At 36.0% G+C, this 22521-nt stretch overlaps 1 protein-coding gene across 1 annotated transcript in view; it reads left to right on the top strand.

Annotated features, from left to right (window-relative positions):
- HDAC9 (histone deacetylase 9) overlaps positions 1 to 22521 on the top strand; it is a 582852-nt gene that overhangs the window by 372742 nt on the left and 187589 nt on the right. The window contains exons 20-21 of the mRNA XM_081243377.1: positions 3478 to 3597; positions 3909 to 4006. Coding sequence (XP_081099503.1) covers positions 3478 to 3597; positions 3909 to 4006 — 218 coding nt within the window. The remainder of the gene's footprint in view (positions 1 to 3477; positions 3598 to 3908; positions 4007 to 22521) is intronic.

Raw genomic sequence — 22521 nt, 5'->3', positions numbered from 1 at the left:
TGTTCAGGGTGTGAACCTGTCCTAGAAGTAGGATTTACCTGAATGACTGACTTAGGTAGCTTTTATGTAATGTGACTTTCAGTCGAAAATAATATGTTTTAGGCTGTTTTCATTAAAAAAAAAAAGACACTTCAAATGTCCATAGATCTTAGGCAGTTCCATTTTTGGTCAAGAACCAGACTTGACCAAAGGATTGTCGCAAGTGCCTGTACTAAATAATTATAAGTGATAACATTAGTTGATAGAATATATAATTTATTCAGAGCTATTTTAACATTGTAGTGAAAACATGTTGGCTCTAAATCCTTGTACAGAATAAATTTTCACAGTATATCTTTAATCAGTAAAATAGCGAAATGATTTTTCAGTATTTCCCAGCAAATCTTAGATACAAGATCTATTTTGAGGCTGTTCATGATTTGGTTCATTTCCTTACTATAGTAAGTCCTCATAATCACCAATAATTGTCTTATATTGATCTAGTATATATTTGTTGCTATGGAGAAAAAATCCTCAGATCATATCTGACCAGAAAGTATTTTGTATTTATATTTTCAGAGAAACTGGAAAAATACTCTCAAGATTATAAGTTGTTGCCCAAAACAAAAGGCACATTTGGACTTACCTTTATCTCTAAATGCTTTGTGAATATAAATATGGAATCAAGAATTATCCAAGTATTTTAGAATGGGTTTGTGAATTTTAATGAATGATGTCTGTTGAAACCTTATTGTGCTGTGGGCAAGAGTATATTTCTTATTCTGAAATTTGTGCAACAATAAGCACCCAACACATTTTTGAAGAACACATTATTTTATATCTAAGACAAATTATCTTTTATTTGACCTTCTTAGATAAACCTTTACAACATCAAGGCAATATTTTTCTGGTTTTCAAACTGTGGATGTATCTAGGCCCAGAGCAAAATTTTTCTTACAACGCTGACTAAAAATTATATCCTGTAGTAGCAATGCAAATATTCTATCACTGTTATTTTTCAAAATATTTTGTTTGTCCATTCTCTAGGTATCCAGTAGCAAATTCAAGACATTGTGCGTTAAATTGTATCATTTTTGTTCTCATAAAGGACAAGTTTTGCTATTTCGTCCTTCCTTTCCTTTGAACGTTCAGAAATCCAGGAATTAATATATATTTTTTTCAGTAAGCTATTTTTTTCCCTGATGTGTGTGTATGCCTTTAGTCAGGACAAGTTTCTGGAAAGATGCCTTTCTTTCCAAATATTTTATGATTCCTTAATTGATTTTGGATATGTGTACTATATAAAAGGGGGGAGGATTAGTGTATGTCTACACTGTGGATAGCAAGCTCACTGCTTTTAGAACCCACCAAAAGGATGTTTGGGTGGTGTCTAGTGAGGGAGTTCTGGGCTGGAGGTTGAAGTGGAGACAAGTCATATAAACCTCAATAAGGAACAATAATGACCACCAGTCTCACTTCATAGATTTGCTAAGATCAAAGAGATACGAATGTAAGTATAAGTTAATAGCATAATGGTTATGAGTTTGGCCTTTGGACTGAGAAGTGGATTCAAGACCCTGTCTTGAAAAATAACTGAAGCTCTCCAAGTCTCAGTCTACTTACCTTTTAAATCAGTGATAATATCATATACCTCATATAAATGTTAAATAATCTATGCAAGATATTTAATATGGTACCTGACTCAAAAATTGTAGGAATCATTGTTGAAAATAGTGTGATTCTTACTGATATAAAATAAAGTACAGTGTAAGTAAGTAGTTACAAGTGACCAATACTTTTTTATAACAGAACCTGAAACTATAAATGTTACACATGTAGCAGTAATACTATATTAAATACAAATATATAGGTTATTCACTTTTTGTATTTTTTTTATTTTTTATTAGTTTCTGCTTTATAACAAAGTGAATCAGTCATACATATACATCTGTTCCCATATCCCTTCCCTCTTGCGTCTCCCTCCCTCCCACCCTCCCTATCCCACCCCTCCAGGCGGTCACAAAGCACCGAGCTGATCTCCCTGTGCTATGCGGCTGCTTCCCACTATCTATCTACCTTACGTTTGGTAGTGTATATATGTCCATGCCTCTCTCTCACTTTGTCACAGCTTACCCTTCCCCCTCCCCATATCCTCAAGTCCATTCTCAAGTAGGTCTGTGTCTTTATTCCTGTTTTACCCCTAGGTTCTTCATGACGTTTTTTTTCTTAAATTCCATATATATGTGTTAGCATACGGTATTTGTCTTTCTCTTTCTGACTTACTTCACTCTGTATGACAGACAGGTTATATTCACTTTTATGAGTCATTTATTTTATCTTGTTCAGAAGCTATTAGGAACCATATTAACTGAGACTCTTGACAGTTGGGGTCTTTTATTAAGGACGTTTTTAAAAATGCTATTGGTTTTATTTTTCCTATATCTTTTATCATTTCCAGCATATTTATATCATAAAACAATTAGAAAAAAAGAACTATTAAGTCTTGAATCATTATCAAATACAAATGTCCTAAGAATTTTTTTTTCTTTCATTTTAATGAAACAGGCCCTTTATTTTTCCTGTGGGAAGGGGGAGTGGTGTGCAGAAAGAAAAAATAGGAAGAAGGAGGCTGGGAAGAGAGCCATAATATAATATTAAAATTAGGCAGATTGGACAAGATTGCATAAAGGCCCATGCCATCTTTCTGCTTTGGCCCAAATGATTTAATAGCTAATGAGCTCATGCTCCTGTGTCTTCGACTCTTGCCTTCACGATTTTACCAAAATAAAGTATGAAGTCCTTTTTGCATCTGGCATCTCTTTTGAAGTCATTCTAACTGCTGAGGGACTGCTAACTGAATTGAACGCTTCAAGAAAGCCAATTTACTCAGCTGGTTGCAAAGCCTTTGACCTTAATGGTGGGACTTGGCAAATCAATGCATACACGTATGTTTAGTGTTCCGTCAAGAATTGCGAAAATGCTCTGTAAGCCATAGATCCTTCTGCAAAATACTAGTTTGTAGTTTAAACATTAGTCTTTCTTCAGAGGCCAATGAGGCTAGTTAATTAAGCCTAAGGGGTTATGAACTGTTGGCAGTTAATAAGTCATAAAATTCCTCCATAAAACAGGATGCGAGATTCCATCACTGAAGCAAAGAGTACAAAGGGCCGGTGTATAAATATCTAATTGTACCAAAGGACTGGGCTTTCTCAATGACTGCTCATCTGGAGTCTCCAGGGCATGTTTGCTGTGGTTTCCTGATTTTTAGAAGCCAGTTTAAAAAATGAGTGCATTAAAGGGTAATTTGCCTGAAAGTTCAGGAAGTAAAGGGGGTGGTGTGGAAGCAAGCTGAACAGGAGAAAGAAAGAGGGACATACAAGACAGCAAATGAGAAGGAGGGTGGGGTAGAAAGACAGGGAACTAGAAATTAGAAAAGTTGTCTCCACACAGAGTGAGACACGACTGTATTTGTCATCTGTTTTTTTTTCCCCCCTGTAGGATGTTCACCATGGAAATGGTACACAGCAGGCCTTTTATGCTGACCCCAGCATCCTGTATATTTCACTCCATCGCTATGATGAAGGGAACTTTTTCCCTGGCAGTGGAGCCCCAAATGAGGTTCGGTTTATTTCTTTAGAGCCCCACTTTTATTTGTATCTTTCAGGTAATTGCATTGCATGATTACCCCTAATTTTCTTGTCCTTTGCTGGTGTTTTAAATTACACGAGATTACTGAATTGTCCCACGGGACCAAGAACCAGTGCAGAACAAGTGCATAACCCAGAGCACTGGTTGTCAAGCAAAGTTGGGCTGATTTGACATGTTGTTTGATGTTTATTACAAGAGCTCACATGTGTTTGTTTTCCTCTCTTCTTGCTTCTTCCCTGTGCTCTTCTCTACCCACTGTGGTGTGGTTTTTCTCTTCCTAGGTTGGAACAGGCCTTGGAGAAGGATACAATATAAATATTGCCTGGACAGGTGGCCTTGATCCCCCCATGGGAGATACTGAGTACCTTGAAGCGTTCAGGTTGGTACTTCTTTCTCTGAAAGTGGAAAATTAGAAAACAAATGAAACAACACCAAATGTAAAAGAGAAATGTAGATTTCTAACTAAGGTAAAGTAGCTAAAGGAGTCATTCTATTAAAGCTCCAAAAAATGTTTGGTTTGAGGGACCTGAATATTGCTACAAAGCCACTTAAGGAGTATGTGTACCAAAAAAAAGGTACATTAAGACCTAGTTGTAGTCAATGGCCAGGAATGTGCCCCTCTTTCTGCAAAAAAAAAAAAGGGAAAAAAAGACTTTATTATTAAGTAGTCTGGAAAATTCTGCCTGTTATGACATATGATGTGATTTAGAATGGACATTAGCATATTAACCGCTCTGGGAATTCCTTCACTACCTATTTAACTTTTTTGAACAGACATTTCGCAAACACCACTGGACTAAAGAATTTTTTGCACATATCTTTACACATAGCACCACTTGGCATTCTTAGTTCCAAGGAACATTGGCCTAGGCAGTCTCATTTTATGGTTAAGTAAATGGCTTTTCCCTATCATAATATGTGTATTTTCCCTCTCACATTAAAACACCAACTGATTAATTGGTTGTTTCCAGTTTCTTTAGAAAATGTAGGCAGTAATTAAAGTGTATATTAATATATACACATTGCTACTTTTTTTCTAAAGAGCTTTAAAAATTAGTTGAAACAAGAAATACAATAAATTAAAAGTTTTTGTTTTGGATATAGTTTTTTAAGGCATTTATTCTCTGGAATTAAAATTTTGTTCAGTGTTTGGAAAGGTCTCTGTTTGAAGGGAAATAGCAGATTATGTCAGTATGTGCCTCACTTGCAAGATTTTAGGAGATTTTAACCTATTGGTACTGCATGAATTTTGGATGTTTTGTTTATTTGAAGCAAAAGCAAACAACTGCATGATAAGAAATTTTTGAAGCATTCTTTTCTTTGGCTAATTTACGAATTATAAATTCCCAAGGGAAAAATCCTGTTGACAACACATCTGAAATAGATAAGAAAATTTTTTAATCAGTAAAGTTTTGATGGGTTTCTGTTGTCCTGTGTATCATTCATACTTCAATTTCTCCTTTGAGAGTCATTTCTCATTTGAAAACAGGCCCAGGAAAAATGATAGAAAATTGCTATTTTTAAGAATATACATTAAAATAAATATATTGTCTTGATATTTGAGGAAAATTCTACTCATATTTCAGATTTGTACTTTGAAAAAAAGTACATGTTCTATAAATAGTACATGTATCTTTACTATTTATAGAAAAAAAAGGTGAAATAAGTTTATTTATTTTGACTTGGGTTGTCTATGAAGATATCTTGTGTTAATTAGCAGTAAAAGTCAACAATTATATTAAGAAACTATAGGGGTTTCAATATTATGAATTCTTTTTGCAACTTAAAAAACATTATTAATGTTTTAAAGGAACTCTAATGGGATAATAGATTTTTATATTATCTCACATATGAATTTATTTGTGTGTTTACCAAGTTGACCTAGTAACTTACATGATACACACATTAAGTTCTCAACTTTACTATAGTATGTGATCATAGTCATTGGTCTGCAACATAGAATTACTAGTTTTTTATTATCATAATACTATTTGTGGTACTGTAGCTTTACATAAGAATGCATTATGCATTCACAGCAGGGAAGGATAATCAATACTTTGTATGTCTTTGTTCTCTCATGACAAAGTTAATGGTAGATGAGATTTTTTTTAAAAGAACCCCTTTGAACACAACAATTACATTAAATAATGTGAAAACAGATATTAAGTGTACACTATTGATTTTTTACTGAAATGGTTAAGTGAATCAAGTGCGCCTGAAAGTGTTTGAATGTCCTCAAGAATGGCACCTTCTCTTTGCCTGGAATGTGGATACTTTATTTTAGAAAACTTTTAAACTTCCCAGTGTGGTCGCCATATCCAGGCTTAATTAGAGGAGAAGCAGCATTATTTAGCTAGGCTGCAGAAATGTAAAATTGTGACTTTTAATGTTCATAATTATTTAAGAACCAGATTTAAAGTATAATAATTCTGTCAGTTTTTAACTATACTATACCATGTCTGCTTGCTGCTCAATGTGTATAACTAGAAATACTTGTAAACTTTTTAAGGAGGTATCAAGAAAGTAAGTCCTTCATTCAAAAAATATTCACTGAACACCTAGTATATGCCAGGAACAATGGCGAGCACTTGGAATTTAGAGCCAGTTTGCTCTCGGGGAACATAATAGAAGTGATACTTATTGTTCTAGTGAACAGATGTCCTTAGACATAGAGAGGATAAAATGATGAATTCTTCCTGAAGGGTTTCGGGAAAGGCTTCATCAAGTATTGTTCAACCTGTGCTTTCAAAGATGAGTGGGAGTTTTCAAGGGGTAAAAGAATTGGAGTCGGGGGATTCATACTAGGCAGAGAGAATAGACTGTGAAAAGCATGGCGCCATAAAATGATCTTGCTCTGTGGGCTCAAGAGCGTGAGGGTGGGATTGTGTGGCAGGTATACAGATCATACTTCATAAAGTCTTCTGCAGGCAAAGAATGCCCATCTAAATATATAAATTTCTTTCTAATTTTGGGTTCTAGTGTGATAGACTCCCAAATAATTTTTAATGTAGTATTATTTTATAAGCATATCCTTCTTAATATAATCCTTTTTCTAAGTATTGAAACTAAAGCTCTTTCTGGCATCTGTGCGTGGGTGTGGAATACAGAGGTTGGGAGAAAAGTAAATGGTACCTTTCCTTTTTTCTTAATTTTTAATTGTTTCTGGACTATGATAAGTATCTTTGCGAGGAAAGCCTCTCTGAAACTCCATTTATAATAGGATATAAGATGGCTGCTAATTTTAAATTTGCATATATATTGCCTTTGTGGTCTCTATTATGTGTTTTTTTCTGTGGCAAAAAGAAAATTGCAAGCAAACCAAACATTTTCATGTTTGCTATAAGTTTTAAAGATAGTTTAAAAACTATAATAGAATATCTAAATTCGCTCAGATAATTAGTTGTTTCTTCCTTGTAGTTATCATTCATCTCTGAAATAATTGAAGGTTATGATTCAGATTTTTCTCAAGAGTTTTTAAAGTCTTCAAATAATTTAAAATATCTTCTATGTTCACCTAAAATATATTTCTAAGGTTATCATTTTATTAAATAATTATGAGTATTAGTATTAAGGTCTTACATGCCAGGTTCTAGATTATAAATTTTATAGACATCATGGCTATTTCTTAAGTGGTTTGTATAAGCCAGAGAACTACTATATGGAAGGGCCATGATGTGGCTCTAAAATCTATGCTCTCTCTGTACCACCACACTGCTACACTTTTCTACTGTTCATGACTTAAAAGACTAAGGTGTGATAAAGCATAGTGAACTTATACTGAAACATAAGGCCTTCTACCCCAAACCGAAATCACAAATGCCTAGTACACAGCATGGCAGAGAAGAGCTATTAAGTAATACTGGCTGAATGAATCAATTAATAAATAAATAAATCAGAGAAGAAAGGGGGAGTAATATACTACAGTAGAAGCATTGGAAACCCCTGAGGGACCTGCATGAATCCTATCTCTTGGTCCCTCAAGGAGCATGCTTCACAAAGAACTCTGAACACCCATTCATTTGCTTATAACAATTTCAAATGTCTTCTCTTCATTCAACAAATTTGCTAAATGCCTGCTTAGCAGCTTCTGTTCCAGTCACTTCAAAATATTGTTCCAGTGGTTCTGTCTTATCCATAATCCCTAGATGAGCGCTGGACACATTTTTTCTAAAGATGAATTCTTTAAGAGTTCTATAGATGTTAAAGTGGTTATTTATATAAGAGAGTTTATTTTTTGTACAATATTATATGTTACAGGTGTACAGTATAGTGATTCACAATTTTTAAAGGTTATACTCTATTTATAGTTATTATAAAATGTTGACTATATTCCCTATGTTATACAATATATCATTGTAGCTTATTTTGTACATAATAGTCTGTACCTCTTAATCCCCTACCTCTAAATTGCCCCCCTTCCCTCTCTCCACTGGTAAGTACTAGTTTGTTCTCTGTATCTGTGAGTCTGCTTCTTTTTTGTTATATTCACTAGCTTGTTGTATTTTTTTAGCTTTTTCATATAAGTGATATCATACAATATTTGCCTTTCTCTGTCTGTCTTATTTCACCTAGCATAATGCCCTCCAAGTCCATCCATGTTGCTGCAAATGACAAAACTTTACTCTTTTCTATGGCTCAGTAGTATTCCATTGTGTGCATACACACACACACACACACACACACACCCCCTACATCTTCTTTATCCATTCATCTGTTGATGGACCCTTAGGTTGCTTCTGTATCTTGGCAGCTGTAAATAATGCTGCTGTGAACATTGGGATGCCTATCTTTTCAAATTAGTGTTTTTGGGTTTTTTTGGATGTGTACCCAAGAGTGAAATTGCTGGGTCATATGGTAGTTGTATTTTTAATTTTTTGAGAAACCTTCATGCTGTTTTCCACATTGGGTGCACTAATTTACATTCCCACCAACAGTGTGTGCAAGTTCCCTTTTCTCCACATCCTTGCCAACATTTGTTATTTGTGTTCTTTCTGATGATAGCCATTCTGACCGGTGTGAGGTGATATCTCATTGTGGTTTTCATTTGTATTTCTCTGATGATTAGCGATGTTGATCATCTTTGCATGTGTTTGTTGGCCATCTGCATGTCCTCTTTGGAAAAATGTCTATTCAGTTCTTCTGTCCATTTTTTAATCAGGTTATTTGGTTTTCTGATGTTGAGTTGTATGAACTATTTATATATGTTGGATATTAACTCCTTATTGGTCATATCATTTGCAAATATTTTCTTCCCGTTCAGTTAGTTGTCTTTTCATTTTGTCAATAGTTTCCTTTGCTTTGCAAAAGTTTTTAAGTTTAATTAGGTCCCTTTTGCTTTTATTTCCTTTGCTTTGGGAGACAGATCCAAAAAAAATATATTGCTATGATTTCTGTGAAAGCGTATTCTGCCTATGTTTTCCTCTAGGAGTTTTATGGTCTTACATTTAGGTCTTTAATCCATTTTGAGTTTATTTTTGTATATGATATTAGAGAATGTTCTAATCTCATTCTTTTATATGTAGCTGTCCAGTTTTCCCAGCACCACTTATTGAAGAGACTTTCTTTTCTCCATTGTATATTCTTGCTTCCTTTGTCATAGGTTAATTGACCGTAAGTGTTTGAGTTTATTTCTGGGCTCTCTATTCTGTTCCATTTATCTATGTGTCTGTTTTTGTGCCAGTGCCATAATGTTTTAATTGCTGTAGCTTTTATAATAGTCTGAAGTCAAGGAGAGTGATTCCTCAAGCTCTGTTCTTCTTTCTCCAAATTTTTTAGGCTGTTCAGCCTCTTTTGGGTTTCCATACAAATTTTGAGATTATTTTTTCTAGTTCTGTGAAAAATGCCATTGGTATTTTGATAGGAATTGTACTGAATCTATAGATTACCTTGGGTAGTATGGTAATTTTAACAGTATTAGTAGTTTGTTCACAGTGGGCAAGATAATATGTATCTCATGCTTCTAAGTGAATCTAATGAGGAAAACATCACGTGTTTAAAAAAAAGAGTAGCAATTTCCAATGTAGAAATAAAATATTAGTAGTCCTTCAAATTATGCATATTTTATTGGATAGATAAATGAATGAATGAATGAGTGAATGAATGACGATCTCTGTGGATTTTTAATTTCAAAAACCAGGTATAAGCCCTTTACATTTGGAAGGTATGGATGAAATAATAAATGACTCATTTGGCATACACTGAAAACAAGCTAAGAGAGTGGCTTAGAGGTGTTGATCTGGGTTCCTTAGATGCAAACAAGTTGTGATTTTTAAAAAATTACTGCTCTCCAGGCCAATGTGTTTATAGTCTGTAACTACCATAATTAATATTTGTTAATGGTAAGGATTTCCAAATACAAAGGGTCTGTAAATATCAGGTCTTCGGGCATGTTCACTTCTGGGGGGAAACTCCTAAACAGAATGATTCTGTTTCACCAAGGTTGCCAGTATGCCAACTGAAGAAAGAGGATGTGAGCGAGTTATCTAATCTAGAAAATAAATATCTAGTCAAAATATGTGTTGTTATTTCTATTGTAAACTAGTTGTTTTTTCTTTTCATTGATTTATGAAGTATCTCTTTAATCAAAATGTTTTTGTGCTTGCAAATGTAGCCTTTGCTAAAATACTTTGACCATATAACCGATAGAATGTTTAAAAATTAGCATATTTGTTATGAAGTCAAAGCAGCTGAATCAGTTGGGCATATACAAAGAGCCCAAACAGCCTATATCTCTTTCCGTTGTCTTTGGTTTATACCTGTTTGCTTTAATGATATAAGCAAATTTAAAATCCATTGATACAAAACTGTGACTGGAAACTTGACTAGATAACATCTATTTTCAGTTCATCTGTCACACTGTCAATTCTATTGTAGATACAGCATCTTTAAAATAGAGCTTCCTATGATTTCTCCTGTTTGCGGCAAAAATAGAAACATGCATTTAACTTGAAAGCAGAGAATAGAGCCCTTAATTGTCATATTCATAGAGCAGGTATTCCTCAGACAACTAGTCAGTAGTGGTTAGCTTGGAGTTTTCTTAGAGTGGTTGAATTTACCATGGAATGATAGTAGATAATTTTGGGCAGTGAACATAAATAAGTACAATATTTTATTTTCTCTTGTTTTATCAAACATATCATTGTTGTTATAACTAATTTTAGAGCACTGACTTCTAAATAGTCTTGTCATATGCAGAGACTGAAATTTAGAGGTTGCTTAATTCTGTCTGAGAAATGAGATGGGATCATAGTAAATATTTATGTTCTCTCATTGGTAATGACAACTAAGTTCATATTTTTATGGTTATTCTTATTTTTATCATTTTAGTGAAATTTCATGGTAAGAGAATGTAAAGTAAAACTATTATAAAAATAATAACATAATATAGTGATAATATCAGAGTAATATAGAAATTCATTGAGGACTTGCTAGTTGCTCATTTCTTTTCATCTTCACAAGTTGTTGAATTAAGTGCTCCCAGTTTCCAGATGAGGATACCAAGCCCCCCTTGAGTTCAGTAGGTTGGTTACCTGATGTCACATAGCTGGTTAACGGTGATCAGGGACTGGGTGGCAAAAAGTGTGAGTGTAGAGACAGTAGTCCTTTGGCCCTAAGCTATAAACTATAGTCGCTCTGTCAAGAGTAGGGGTAACAAAACAATAATAAAGTGAGAAATTCTTTGCCAGTGCATTTTAGTCTATCCAGCATTTATCTTCAACATCTAAATTGGTAATACTATTTTAAAATTGAAAATTACTCCCTGATTCTCACTACCCTTGTATCATATAATAATTCCAAGCCACTTCTCTTTGTGCCTTTCCTCATGTGGCACACTAAGCCTATCAAATAACACCCCTATAATTTTTCTTCCTTTTGATAACGAGACTGTTTACAATGGAAAATATATTTTTTCCTTTTTTGTTAAAATAATTTTTTTTTCATTATGTACACATTTAAATTTTTTTGGAATGGGTATGGGATTGAACTTGAGAAAACCCAAATTAAATTTTAATAGAACATAGACTGATAAATGAATGCTTAGATCCAATTTTGAAATAAAGAATGATTTGTTGTCATCTAAAAATCATACTCAATACTGCAAAATGATGTGGGGTCTTGTTTTGTCTATAAGAACTGTGGTTGACGCTTCCCAGTCTTGAAATGGATTTTCAATTGTTAATGACAACCAAATATATTATGCTCATGATAGTATGTATTTTCCCAAGGATGTTGAAGACATTTTGGGAAAGAGGGTGGAATTTCTTGAAGCAATTTGCCAATATGAAATACTGTACATATCAAATTGGCCCTACTACCATCTTTCTCAGACCATTTATCATAGCTCACAAATCAAGCCCACATTTTCTCTTTCTGAAAGACTTGGCTAATAGAGAAGATGTGGGCTTCAAATCCAAACTTGTCAATCAATCTTGGGAACAAAGCAGTAATGATTTTCATCTATTGATATTTTATTTCAATGAGGAGCAATACATATGAAATTACTGCTGAAGTGATCTACAATTTTATTCATTGTCCAGATTCTGTTCTTTATATTCAGCATGTAGAGATGTTTCAAGAAGTTTTATCAGAATAGGTCAGAAGAAAAAGCTCCATAGGAATAAATTTTAGAAAGCTGTCAGCTCTATCTGCTCTTTAGTTTCAGCAATAAGTATAGTTTCAGAATAATTTTTTTCTCTTTCATCTGTGCAACATATTGTACCAATTTTCATCAAAAAATTACAATTTCTATAGGTGTGTGTCTCTAGATACCCTTAGAATTTTGCTCTTTGACCCTGGGAGTAAATTGATCTTATGCACACCTGTCTTCCTTGGGAAACTTGCAAACTTCATTTTTGAGCTGAGCATCAAAGAGATATGATATTATTAGACAGTATAGAACTCAGGTAAAAAGTCCAGGAAGTATCTTGAAGTGCTTGAAGTTTTGAAATGTGAATTATATTATCTTCTGTGAAGAACTATTTAAAATAGTTCAAATGCAAGGCATAGTTTTTATTATTATTTTAAAAGGTCAGATCAACTGTAAAAATTTTAAGGCAACATTTTTCCCTTCTGACTTAGAACAGTTTTAAAGCCAGAAATTTCCAGGAATTTGTGTAGCAATTATACAGTTTTCCAAATAATAAGGACTAATTAAAAGAGTAGCTATGTTCTATTAACTTTTCCTTAGCGCTTCTCTGTAAGAAAGAAAGCAGTTTGCGTGACTAGAAACGATTTGTTTTTATTTTCAAGATGGAACAGTGGATTACAAAACCCTTGCCTTGCACAAAATCCTCCCAACATATGTGTAATACTCAGAGATATCAGGAAATGAAAGCTTTCTACGAAATATTATTGTGAAGCTTTTTAGGCCAGAAATAGCAGATCTTTTGGGCTGTCAAGCAGCTCAGATCAATTCATCAACTTAAATCATCTCATCTAGTAATAATGGAATTGGTGTGCAGTTAATTATGATATGACATAGCCAGAATGGAAGATAAATATAATTAATAAACTATGGAGTCACACTTTTTTCACAGTTTTAGTGAATATTTTAAGATTATGCTTCATTTACTGGTAAGATAAAGCCAAATAAAAGTCACTTATCCTGTATTTCATTAAACAACTATTTATTAACCAAATTTCAATGCCTTTTGTTCTTCATGTGTTTTCTTGAAACTGAATAGTTCCCCTCTATTTCCATGATTTCACACCTAAAGTTTACTATAACTAAGTTTGAGATGACAAATAATGTGAAAAAAGAGATAGAACTTTGTTTTAATATACCATAAATGTAAATTTGTAATCTTTTTTCTGAACTAGATAAATATAATGTTTACTAATAGAAATTTACTTATTAACTTCTCCAAGTAAAAGTGTCCACTTTGGGAAACTTGTGTTCAATAGGAAGTCTGTTCAGATATTACTTCTGAGGTTCAGGGCTGAAGCTTACACCATTTTCTGGTAGGCAGGACTTTCAGATAGTAGTCCAGGTCTTTGCATGACATTCAGATATCTGAATGATAGATTCAGTTTTCCATATTTCATCCCAAGGATTTGATGTTATGTAGATGAAACTTGTCAACATTTGTTCCCATTTATATAGACATTTAAACTCCTCTGGCACTTTTATAGAAGGGTGAGGACTTGTCCTTGTAACTCTTATAAATCTGTCCATCTTTCTTATGGGCGCCCCAGTTCTGGGTATTTGTTGTCTAAACATCTACTCCAAAGAGCAGCCCTGTTGTTGTGAAGCCATAGGGAAATCAGCAGGCTTACAGACTGCATAACTCCTAATGGGAAAGGCTCAGCAAAGTAACATTCTTGCCATTATAATTCATATTTTGCTATTTAAAAAGTGGGTGGGAGGGGGAATTCCCTGGCAGTCCAGTGGTTAGGACTCCATGCTTCCACTGCAGGGGGCTTGGGTTTGATTCCTAGTTGGGGAACTAAGATCTCACAGGTCATGCAGGGCAGCCCCCAAAAAAGTTTTCAGAATACACAGTCTGAGCCTCTGGAGAGAAAATAAGACATTTTATCCAAAAGAAAAAAAAGGTGGGTGGGAGAAGGGGGAGATGGATGAGTGAGTCACCTTTCAATCTCAGCAGAATTTTAAATCCATCTGCATCTCAACTTGGGCATATTTTGCATCCCAAAATAATTGCAGAAATGGCCGTCAAAAAATAGCCTCTACATATTATCTTATGTACTAAAGATATATATTGTTGTAGTTGAAAACAAAATATTGGTTCACCTAGGATGTATATTTTTTGTTGTTTCATAACTTCTTGAAATTAAAGCAATATTGGAGTTACTGAAATGGACTGAATTTCAGAAACAAATGAGCATTTTTACTCAAATAATAGTGAAAGCTAAGGTGTGAAGGGGAGTTTGTTTACACTCCAGATTAAGAATGGAGCTGGGGTTTCCCTGGTGGCGCAGTGGTTGAGAGTCTGCCTGCCGATGCAGGGGACACGGGTTCGTGCCCCGGTCCAGGAAGATCCCACATGCCGCGGAGCTGCTGGGCCCGTGAGCCATGGCCGCTGAGCCTGCGCGTCCGGAGCCTGTGCTCCACAATGGGAGGGGCCGCGGCGGTGAGAGGCCCGCGTACCGCAAAAAAATAAATAAATAAATAAATAGAATGGAGCTGGCACAGATTTATAATTTAAAAGTTTTATAGCCCAAAGAAAGCTTGATCTTCTGTGCTTTCAGTTTCAGAAAAAGTCTCTTAAATGTTAAAGTTGCCGCACTGGGCCTCTGACTTTGCTTTGTGTACCCAAGTCCTCTCCCTTGTATAAGTTTCTGATACTCTCACTTCCCTTTCATATTGCAGGACTTCTAAATTGAAAATACATTTGCAGAAATTATTTAGTGATGCCTTTTTCTGCAATAAACATAATTTTTCCAAGTGACTCAGCAGGTGAAAAAGGCAGGGACAGAAATAATAAAATCTGGGGTGTGTCATATTTTATTGATTCAGTTTAGTTATCTGATTAAATTCTAAATTACTCGGAAGACTGAAGTCTGTCAGAAGCTTAATATATTGCCCTTAGTTTACTTATTTGAGGATATGACAATTGATACAAATCAAATACAGGATCCAAATGAAAAATAATAATTATGAAAGAAGGATCACTCACTTGTTTACTAGTGTCAGTTTTTTGAAAGTAAACAAATTACTATTTTGTGTCTTCTAAAAAAGCAATGATATCTCTATGTAGATATATAGACATAACGTTTGACACAGTTCTCTAAACATGCTTTTGAAGAAATTAGAATGTAAAAAGATCATCCCATTGTCAGAGCTGAGCATGAAATCCTGTACCAAGTTTGAAGGCCCACTTTAAAATGTTGTTGTTTTATAATACCTTTGGAAAAGTGTATTGTTCCTTGTAAAATACCCACATATTCTCCTTGGGAATGGCTCCAGACTGTAACTGAACCACGAGGTTGCCCCCTGGTGCTTTATATATTGTTTAATTGTTTGCCTTTGGTGGATGTTTTTATTAAAAGCCTATTCTTTAGGATAAGACCAAAGTGTCATTTTAAGAACAGCAGAAGCAGAGCTGCTCCGTCCCATAGCTCTTTTTCATAGGTGTGTTAGTGAACACTAGATGCAGCTAAAGAGCCTGCCAACATTTTTTCTTGTAATACTTCAAAAAGAGCAGCGAGAACAACAAACAAAACCCCGGATTTTTATTTTCCTCCCATAAAACATGACTGCACTGGCCAGAAGAGCTGTGAGTTTGAATGGCTGTGCCCAGGGCAGTAGGGAAGAGAGGTGTTTGTCTGCTGTGTGTGCTTACCCACTGCTCTGTCTGTGTCTTGGTCCAGGAGGAGCTAGTCTGGCGTTACATGCACCTTGGTGCGCATGGCCAGGTCATGCCCGAGGAGCTTGTGGGGCAGGGAAGTCCATGTGTTAGGAGGGCCGTGGTGGGCTTCCTGGGGTGTTCAGCAAACCCATGTATGCTGTAGTGTACGTCGCAGCTACAAAGAAAGTTCTTAATGTCCTCCCCCTCCCCACAATCTGGTTGTAAGATAAGTATCATTCTGAAGTTCTCAGATCACTCTGAATATAAATTAGGTCTGGAAAAAGTTATTAATCTAATGATTTTAATTCTAAATGTTCTCCCTGAATATTTTCTTCTCTGAAGTGGCATCACCATATCACTCACTGATTTCTCAGAAGTTGGCTCTGGAAAGAATTCAGTGTTCTCTAGCAGGTCCTTGCCACAAAGAGCAAGCAGGAATTCGATTAGTCTTCTTCCCAAGCTAGTCTTCCTGACTGTGACCCACCCTCAGGCAAGAAGCTTGAAGGCGATGTACCTTGATACAATTTCTAGGGCTTAAATGATCTCATTAAATTCCAATGGTAGATATCATGTTGACCTTTGAGGAAATATGATTATTGACAAAATGTAAGCCTGTTATACACTATATCACTTCAAAAGGAGAAAGGCCATTAGGCCATAATTACATCAGAACAGTATACACATTTGGCTGGTTTATAAACTGTCACTTTCAGAAGTACCAAGACATATAAAAGTCTCCAAAGGTTCCATTATGACCCTATTTCCAACAGTCTTCTCTGACAAACTAAATAAATTACTGCATGTATTGGACCTTTGAGGCTTGGGGCAAAGAATGGAAAAATTATTTACAAAAGCTTGAAAATATTTAATCACTAGAGGCAGGGGGCAACGGTGTTTTAATTAGCAGGTCCTCGGGCCATTGGCTGACTGGAGGCTTTCTCAAACAACCACACAAATGCACTGAATAGCTGTTTGCCAGCCTTAGGGTCAGGTCTGAGATGAAACAGATAAGATAATTGGCTCTAATGAAATCCAGAAGGCCTTGGCTTTCTTGTTTGAGCTTGGATTTGAAAAGTGCGTGTGGAAGTGAGGCTTAATTCAAACCAGAACGGAGCTAGGCCCGCTTCTTAGTGACTTTGATATTGTTTGAAGTTCTAAAAGTGTTCGCCACACCACTAGCCTGCTGGGCTGGGCCTCCCTGGTACCCTTAATTACTAAGCTTTATTGCTGACTTTACTACACAGGAAAGGGGCCATTATATGTTCCATCAACATCAGCTCTTCTCAGATTGGAGGAAAGGGCAGGGTTAAAGGCCACTGTAGGAAGGCAAAAACTTCACTTTGAGGTAGTCAGATCATTTACCAGTGTTGGATTTCACCGTTATGCCCATACATTCCTTACAACACAGAAGCCCAATTTCCATTTTTTAAACAAGTGATTACTTTTCAAAACATTTTTGTTTGTTCCTGTTTTTTTGCAGAGAGAACATTTATTTTTAGGGGCTGAAATGATTGCACCTGATATATTGGAGAAAAAAAAAAAAGTAACACCTCCCAATTAATCATCACACCAGAAAGGTCTGGTTGGATTCTGTAATAAGGAGGATTATTATTAATGCTCCTTTGAAGTGGAAATAAGTGAGGAACCCTCCTGTGGTGTGAGAGTTGTCCTGACACCCTGAGGAATAAAGACCCCTCAGGAGACTCTACAAAATTAAATCCCAGCTTCTAGAGTCTTTCACAAAGGGGTTATACAAAAGTGCTCTCAATCCAGTTCAAAGCCAAGAAGCAGAAATGAGGAAGTCTCCCTCTTAGGGGTTGGCTGCAGTGTCACCAAGCATTCTGTCCTCTGCAAGCTTGCTGCTGCTCTGTTGCTTTTGGTCCATTTGGTAAAGATGGGTTATGCATTTTAGCGAATTAATAATTATTCAAGCCTTAGCCCTCTCGGACAAGGAGATCTGGTCATGCTATGAAAGCCAAGGGACATGGAGTTCAGGCCTATTTCCTGCCCTACTTATCACGTCTTGGGTAGGAAAGTCACTGAGTGATACCATCTGACTTAGCTCTTTTTGAAATAAAAACAACTATTTTTGCCTTATTTATGTTAATTTGACATTAGTGTGTTCTGATCTCATGCACAATCCTGGGGACCATTCATCCAGTACTCCTATCTGAGTATTCTTATGCACAGGCTGGACTGGGCATTAGCTTTCCACAAGGATGATGCGTCTGGGCCTAAGTAAGCATATGGAGAACCCAGGGAAAGCAGTATTGAGAAAACAAGACTGAGCGTCCACTTCCTAACCTCCTAAGAGAAATTAAGGAGGCCTTGACAGATTTTTTTGTCAGTGATGAACATGATGTCAGCTCAGATCAAAAGAAAAAAAAGTCTTAGAGTACTCAGCTAATTCAAAATATATTTTTTTATTAGGGACGGTTATTGACTGAATGCTTTTGTCCCCCCCAAATTCATATGTTGATGCTCTAACCCCCAATGTGATGGTATTTAGAGATTGGCCCTTTGGGACGTAATTAGGGTTAAATGAGGTCATGAGGGCAGGGCCCTGGTCTGACGAGATTAGTGTCTTTATTAAGAGACACCAGAGAGCTTTCTCTCTCTCTCTCCCTGAATGCATGTACCAAGGAAAGGCCCTGTGAGCACATGGCGAGATGGTGGCCATCTGCAAGCCAGAAAGAGAGCCCTCTACAGGATGCAACCAGAATGGCACCTTCACCTAAGACTTTCAGGCTCCAGAATTGTGAGAAAATAAGTTTCTATTGTTTCAACCACTCAGTCTATGGTATTTTGTTATGGTGGCCTAAGTAGAGTAAGACAGGCAACACAAAGATCTGGGAGAGCAAGACAGTTCAATAATAGCTCTAAATTTGAGATACCAGTAGAAGTATCTTCCACACTATGTTCTGCTAAACACGAGATACAGGGGATAATAATATGCATTTCTCACCAATAAGAAATATCCTTTGGTGGGCTTCCCTGGTGGCGCAGTGGTTGAGAGTCCGCCTGCCGGTGCAGGGGACACGGGTTCGTGCCCCGGTCTGGGAAGATCCCACATGCCGCGGAATGGCTGGGCCCGTGAGCCATGGCTGCTGAGCCTGCGCGTCCGGAGCCTGTGCTCTGCAACGGGAGAGGCCACAGCAGTGAGAGGCCCGCGTACCGCAAAAAAAAAAAAAAAAAAAAAAAAGAAATATCCTTTGGTGAAAAATCTCCTCTTGATAATTTGTAAAAGCATATGAAAGAATTTTAGAATTCCAGTAGTAAGGAAATCTTAGATTATTTAACACATTATTTCCTCAAATTACTTGAACATGGAACTCTCCATTTCCCCAGTTTCTTTCCCCCAAAAGAACTGCAGATACCACAGAAACTAGCATTCCATAGAACATAGTTTGGGAAATTCTGATATACAGGGAGCAAAGTTAGTTGGCACTTTAGACAGTTCATTATTAATTCAATAAATATGATAATATAAAAGTAAGTAAAATATATCTACCCTTTAGATTCCAGCAATCAATCTAATATAAATAAGTGCAATATATAATATTTCATTATCAGATAAACTGAGCACTTGGGTGAGCCATATTCTACAGACTGTCTTCTCCATTTCTCACTGGTTGCATCTAGATGGTTCTTAGATAACACATGGTCATAAAGACAAAGAAAGAAGGAATGAGAAACAGAGAAGCAACAAGAGGGAAAAGGGAAAAGAGGGTCAGTTTCCTTTGATATCACTATTAAATCATCCAGTGAATTTTCTTAGGGTAACGTTACTGCCATTCAGAATTATAGCAAATTGGTGATATTTTACAGTCATTGTGTGTATTTTGTTTCAGTTTAAATATGTGCACATATCTCCCAAACTTATTAGATCAGATATGACACATTAAAAACATGGATTTGTTTTTTTTTAACTCTTAAAATTAGCAACTAATTGCAGTGTGAACATATAATTGGTTTTATGGGTAAATCCATTTATGGACTTAAGAAATATTAAAGCCTCATTTGTTATTCATGACTACATTTTGCTGAGGGAGAAGAGGATAAATTAGTTTGTCTTTATGTCAATAAGAGAAGAGTTTCAATTAAGTAAGTACCTTTCATGATAAGAAAGCACACCCTGAAATAAGACAGTAAGAGTTAAACTATATTACTTTTCCTGGTTAAAAAAGAAAGTGGCTTTGGGAGTGGATCCTGGGATATCATGGTGTGGTAATGTCATTTTGTTTCCAAAGATAATATTTCTAGATGTACATACGTCCTGAACTTTATCAAACCACAGCTATGGTTATCACATATTTATTCAAAAGATAATTATGGCTATCAGAGCAATAAATCAGCAAAGTCCTTAGTTGTTTGCTTAAAATGCTCTTTTGTTTTACTGGATGTTTAAGTACTCAACCATTGTCTTTAGGATCTCCATGTAAGTTGAATTATATAAGTGAAAGAAAAACACCTGAATAAAAACACAAGAATAAACCAAAAAATTACTTATATCAAAACATTCAGAAGTCATTAATAACATTATGACACACAAACCTTTGTGACATTTAATAGATTCTAAAAAAGGAGAAAATGATTTTCTTGAATAACAAAAGAATGCAGCTTTCCTTGGCTGAATTGACCCTGATTCCAATATGCCAAGTATGGGATGTGTTTGGGAAACTATGGTGTGGCTGGAATGTGCAGTGTTCCATGTAACACAGAATCTTGTACTTCTTGTTCTGGGAGAGGCAGAAGTATGACACTTCTCTTCCCAAAATGACAGCTGAGGGAAGAATTTTTCCCTAGAATAAACCTACAGAATGCTTTCCTCCATGAATTGTCAATAGATATTTCCTGGGCCCAATGTTAAAGGAGTATCTTTCTTCCCAAAGCTCAAAAGCCCTGCATCTATTGTAATGTTTTGTCCTCAGACATCCTTATGAATTGGACAAGGTACTTATGAAGATCACACTTCCAGGAAGCTAGTGTCAGGGCTAGAACAAAAGCTTGGATGTTCGCTCACCATTCATTCAAAATGGGAACCTAAGTGTATTCCCAAGACAAACATGAATGGATTTAGAAATATACTTATTTTAGAAATATATATATCTTTAGAAATATACCAGCCACTCAACAATGCCTTCTTCCCTTCTGGCAGGCAGGTATATGCCTGTGGGGAAAATACCATAGAAACTGAGGTTTATTGGAAACTTATTCCCAGATACAACTCTCCTGACATGGCTGCTGAGGGGTGCAAAAATGGCACAACTGTGTTCTGACAGACTGATGAGTTTCTTAATTCAGACTTTGGGGCTTGAGGTATCTGTTATAGGTATGGATGTGCATAAAGCTGCCTTACAAGTAACTGACCTACTGTGGGCTCCACTCTGGGCTAGTTGCTGTCGGAGGAAAATGCAGAAGTATCCAGCATTTTCCTTGGAGAAGTATACAGTCCTAGTTGGGAGTGAAAGTTACTGTGAGACAGAGAATCAACAAAGGATAAAATATTGACCATGCAGTAGGAGAACACAGATAAGGGAAAGAGATGCTACTCCAAGCCTTATAAGTACCCCCCCGCTTCTGCAGGTGTCCAGGGAAGGATGATTTCACACAACACAGGCATGCTATCATTTCTACTCAGAGTCAGACCTCAGTTTCTGGGTCTCATTCAATCTTCTATGATTATGAGTACTCTCTTTCAGAGAAAGAATACCAAGGAAAAAAAATTTAAATAGGTACAAGGCCTTGGAAAGGGTTCATGTGAAAGAGGGACTCTGAAAATTAATCTTCTTAGTTTGATGGTAAATATGCCTTGGTTTATTTAACCCTAATGCCTTGTATTGCCATTATTTAGAATGAAAGAATGTACAACATATCATGTAATGAGCCTCAGATAAATTTAGTGGCTACTCTAGCTAGGGATGGGAAGCAGAGAAACTCTACAAAGGTAGAGAATTTCTTAGAGAAACTGCACTGACAGAGGATGATCTTGACATAAAAATTCAATATCTGGGATATCTTTTTCATCCTAGGGCACATGCCAAGGAGATCAAAGTAAAGGATTTTTTTCTCTCTTTCCAGTGTACGTTAAGGCAGACTTTTTTTTTCTAAATAAACGGGATTCATCAAGGGGAAATATAGTCAATTCAAACAAAACAAATCAAAGTGCAGGTGGGGCGAGCAATCAGTGTTTGCATGGGGAGCACACACTTTTCTACTGGTTTTGGTGTGAAGGGTCTGCACCTGTTTGTGAACGTGTTCAAAACCGGGACTGAGGCAAGTCACTGAGCTGGCCTGACTCCGACTTTCCTCCGAAGGGATAGAGTTGCTTTAATGCAGTGCATGTGTAGGGAGTTTCATCTTAACCAGAGTGATTTATGTTAATGAAATGAAACAGAGAAAATACCCTTGACATCCTAGTCTCCTTTTAAAAATATTAAATAAATATGTCCAGGACTGTTGTATAATTATATTTATTAAAACAAATGGAAGACTTCAATAAACTCCAGAAGAAATTTGTAGGTGACCCTGGGTAGGGTTAAATCCATTAGAAAAAAAAATGAGTTTGGGGGTTCCTTACTGATTC

Source organism: Mesoplodon bidens (genome assembly GCF_964165515.1).
Source record: "Mesoplodon bidens genome assembly, chromosome: 9".
Classification (NCBI taxonomy): Eukaryota; Metazoa; Chordata; class Mammalia; order Artiodactyla; family Ziphiidae; genus Mesoplodon; species Mesoplodon bidens.
This window is presented reverse-complemented; position numbering and strand designations above follow the sequence as displayed.